Source organism: Brassica oleracea, unplaced genomic scaffold (assembly GCF_000695525.1).
Source record: "Brassica oleracea var. oleracea cultivar TO1000 unplaced genomic scaffold, BOL UnpScaffold01122, whole genome shotgun sequence".
In the NCBI taxonomy this organism is placed as follows: domain Eukaryota; kingdom Viridiplantae; phylum Streptophyta; class Magnoliopsida; order Brassicales; family Brassicaceae; genus Brassica; species Brassica oleracea.
Window position 1 is genome coordinate 1 of NW_013617684.1, and position 3,160 is coordinate 3,160.

A 3,160-nucleotide genomic window follows, 5' to 3' on the forward strand; every position below is an offset into this window, starting at 1 on the left:
ATGGATCAGCTGAATGGATTCATCTAAATGAAGAAACAAACAGGGCCGTTATATAATCAATGAAGCTGTTTTTCAAGTTGCTGTTCATCTCTCAAGTGGTACTAGGATTGCTTTAGCTCCAGCTGTGCTTGCTCACTTGTATGCTGACTTGAGTCTATTGAAAGACCACACTAGAGCTTTCACTAGATCCAAGTCTATTGAGCTGAGTGCCTCCTTGTTTAAGTTGGTCCAAGTTTGGACATGGGAGAGATTCAGGGAACTAAGGCCAAGACCTAATCTTCTGCTCGAGGGTCAGCCAAGATTGGCTCTTTGGGATGAAGTGAAGCAAGGTAAGAACGATGTGAGGAAGATTCTGGACAACTCAAGTTTTGAGTGGAGACCATACACCAAAGCTGTGGAGAACTGGAAGCTTCCTAAGTTTTACCCGGAGAAAGCAATGTGGGTTCCTGTTGGTCCTGATCTTGATGAGGAACTCATCTCCTTTGCCAGATGCATTAAGGCGTGTGAGCTTGTGGGGATGGATAGTGTGGAACACTACTTTCCCAACCGAGTGGCTTCACAATTTGGAATGCTTCAGGATGCTCCTTCTCCTCCTCCTGTTGTCAACAGGAACAACCTTTCAAGGGAAGCAGCTCGGGAGGAGTACAACAAGGCTATTGATGATTTGACATTGTACATCCTTTCTCGTGTTACCCCAACGTTCTGCGACTGGTGGAAGGAGAAGGGTGTTGTTGAATCATCTGAAACACTGAAATCAAGAAACATCGTAGGTGATTTAGGTCCTAAGAAACGGAAGCGAATTCGTGAAAACAACGATGAAGAAGATGTTTCTGAACCGCTTTGCAGGAAATGTAGACTTGCGGCGGCTAATGTAGACAAAGATGTAACACCGCCAGAAAGAGAGCAAAGGAAAGGAACTGACGAAACGGGAAGCAAAGCAGGGAAACGTGTTGTTCTGAGCCCTTCTCATCCTCCTTCTTCTGCCTTAGGTAGAGCAATGGGCATTGTTATATCTTCAACAAAATCATGTGATGATGAGCGATGTGAAAGCATTGTACAGAAGATGACCTTGATTGATTATGTAACTAAGGAGACTGAGTTTTCTCTCCATGAAGGTGGTGCCATAACTGGAGATAAAGAGAGTTCAGAAAGCTTGATCCATAATGATGAAACTGGCTGGAAGAATATGGTTAGGAGCCCAAATAACTCTTCAGATCCTCTTCGTGGTTTTGATGATGCAACTCATGACACTCATGTGTCACCACCGCTAGAGACAAGGCAAACATGTGATGATGAGATTGATGTACATGGAAGCAATGTGGAGAAGATGACTGTGCCTGATGATGGCAACAAGGAGCCAGAGTGTCTTCTCCATGAAGATGGTGGCATGTCTGGAGGAGAAAAGGAGAGCTCAGAGAAGAAGGAAGATGAAATTTTGATCCAGACGAAGATTGCATCAAATGCAGACAACAATGAACCTACTCCTTGTGAAAATCTTGCTCCCGGAGGTTCTGAAGTACTTGGTGAGTCAAAAAGTGGCAATCCTTTAGGTGATGAAGCTCAGGGAGATGATTGCTTGTTTGATGATACTGTCCTTGGAAGTGAAGAACCTATGAAATCTAGTGAGAGGTTAGAAAAGAGAAAAGAAGATGTTGGTGATGGTAATGACTTATATGAAAAGAGTCTACACAATGTGAAGGAGCTTGCATCCTCGATAGAGAAGCTGGCATTGTCAATAGACGAGCGTATTGCTAAGGCTGAAAGAAATGTGGCATGGTTGAAAGCAATGAGAGACGCAAAACAGAGGAAAACTGCAGCAGCAGCAGCTCGTTTGATCTAAGGAAAGTTCAATGATGTCTTGGGAAGTCTAATGCAAGTAGGAGAATATCAAACATCTATCTTTAACTATGTTGTCTTTTTATTGCTTTAGTTTCTTTTGTAAGACTGGTTTGGTTTAAGTGTTTCATTTTGTACGTTTTGAACTCAGTTATGATGAGCTAATAGCTTCTTGCTTTGTGTAAGATCAGATTTGCCTTACAGAGGTAGCTAACTCATCCTCAGATGAAGTGTAAATCAAACAGTCTGGATCCATCATGTGAAATAGATCATCATATATAATATGGATTTATGAAAGGGATCCATGTTGCAAGCTCCTTCACATTGTGTAGCACCTTATTTTCCCCGTTTGTCCCACCTGACACACAAACTCATCCTGGAGTTTAAAAGCCGTTACAGTGGAAGGAGTGCAATCAAGAAAAGATTCAAACATTTATTTTTGCTCTTTTACATATGTAGACAGCCTATAATAATCAAATGAGGAAACCAATACGTTTGCTTTTGAATTAGGTGCAGAGAAACTTTGAGAGGTCACATAATCTATAACTTCCAAAACAAGAAACTTAGTCATATGGCTTCCCATGTAGTATTTATTTTTAATAGAATTTAAAGTTTATAATTTAGTATGGTGTGATTGATTATGTTCAGTTTATGATTTGAGATATTTATACATAAGGATTGTAAGAAATTTAAATCAGTTTCTGTTAAGATGTGTGCATATAGTGTAATAATAATCATCAGTTTTTGTCTCTTTTCCAAATGCAAATCATTATATCTGTTGTAATTAGAGAGTTTAGAGACTGAATATTTCTCTGTTCTTACTGATCAAGGGGGTTCCTTTATATAAGGATTACAAGATGAAGATAAATGGAAAGTATCCAAAACCTAAATTTACTAGGATTAGGAAAAATACTAAAACATAATAATGGAAAGATTACATCTACTAGAAAAAAGAAAGGGTTTCCTTTTCTCCAAGCTTTGTGGCCGCCTCTCTCTCTCTCCTGAAGTCGGCTCTCTCTCTCCTCTCTCTAGGCTTCGGCCATCTCACCATCTTCTAGGTATTGGGCCGATCTCGGTCCGGACCTGGTTAATGGCAATCCACTCAATGATTTATAACACTCCCCCTTGGAAGCCATAACCATACAAGATTTGTAGTACGCTTCATGTTGCCTCATTAAAACCTTATCAGGAAAACCCAGTGGGACAAAACCATGATGAAGGAAAAAGAGTACAACACGCACTACTCCTCCTGATGTGAACCTCAGTGTATGTTCTACATTCTACGCATCTTGTGCGTGATATTTCTTGTATGTATAGGATGGGA

The 3,160-nt window shown here is 40.4% G+C and overlaps 1 protein-coding gene across 1 annotated transcript; it reads left to right on the forward strand.

Moving 5' to 3' along the window:
- Positions 1-43: 43 nt before the first annotated feature.
- On the forward strand, positions 44-1,840 carry LOC106320908 (the record flags this gene model as incomplete). Its single annotated transcript, XM_013759255.1, has 1 exon — positions 44-1,840. A coding segment is annotated over one exon (1,797 nt), but the record flags the coding sequence as incomplete, so codon positions are not given.
- Between the last annotated feature and the right edge of the window lie 1,320 nt (positions 1,841-3,160).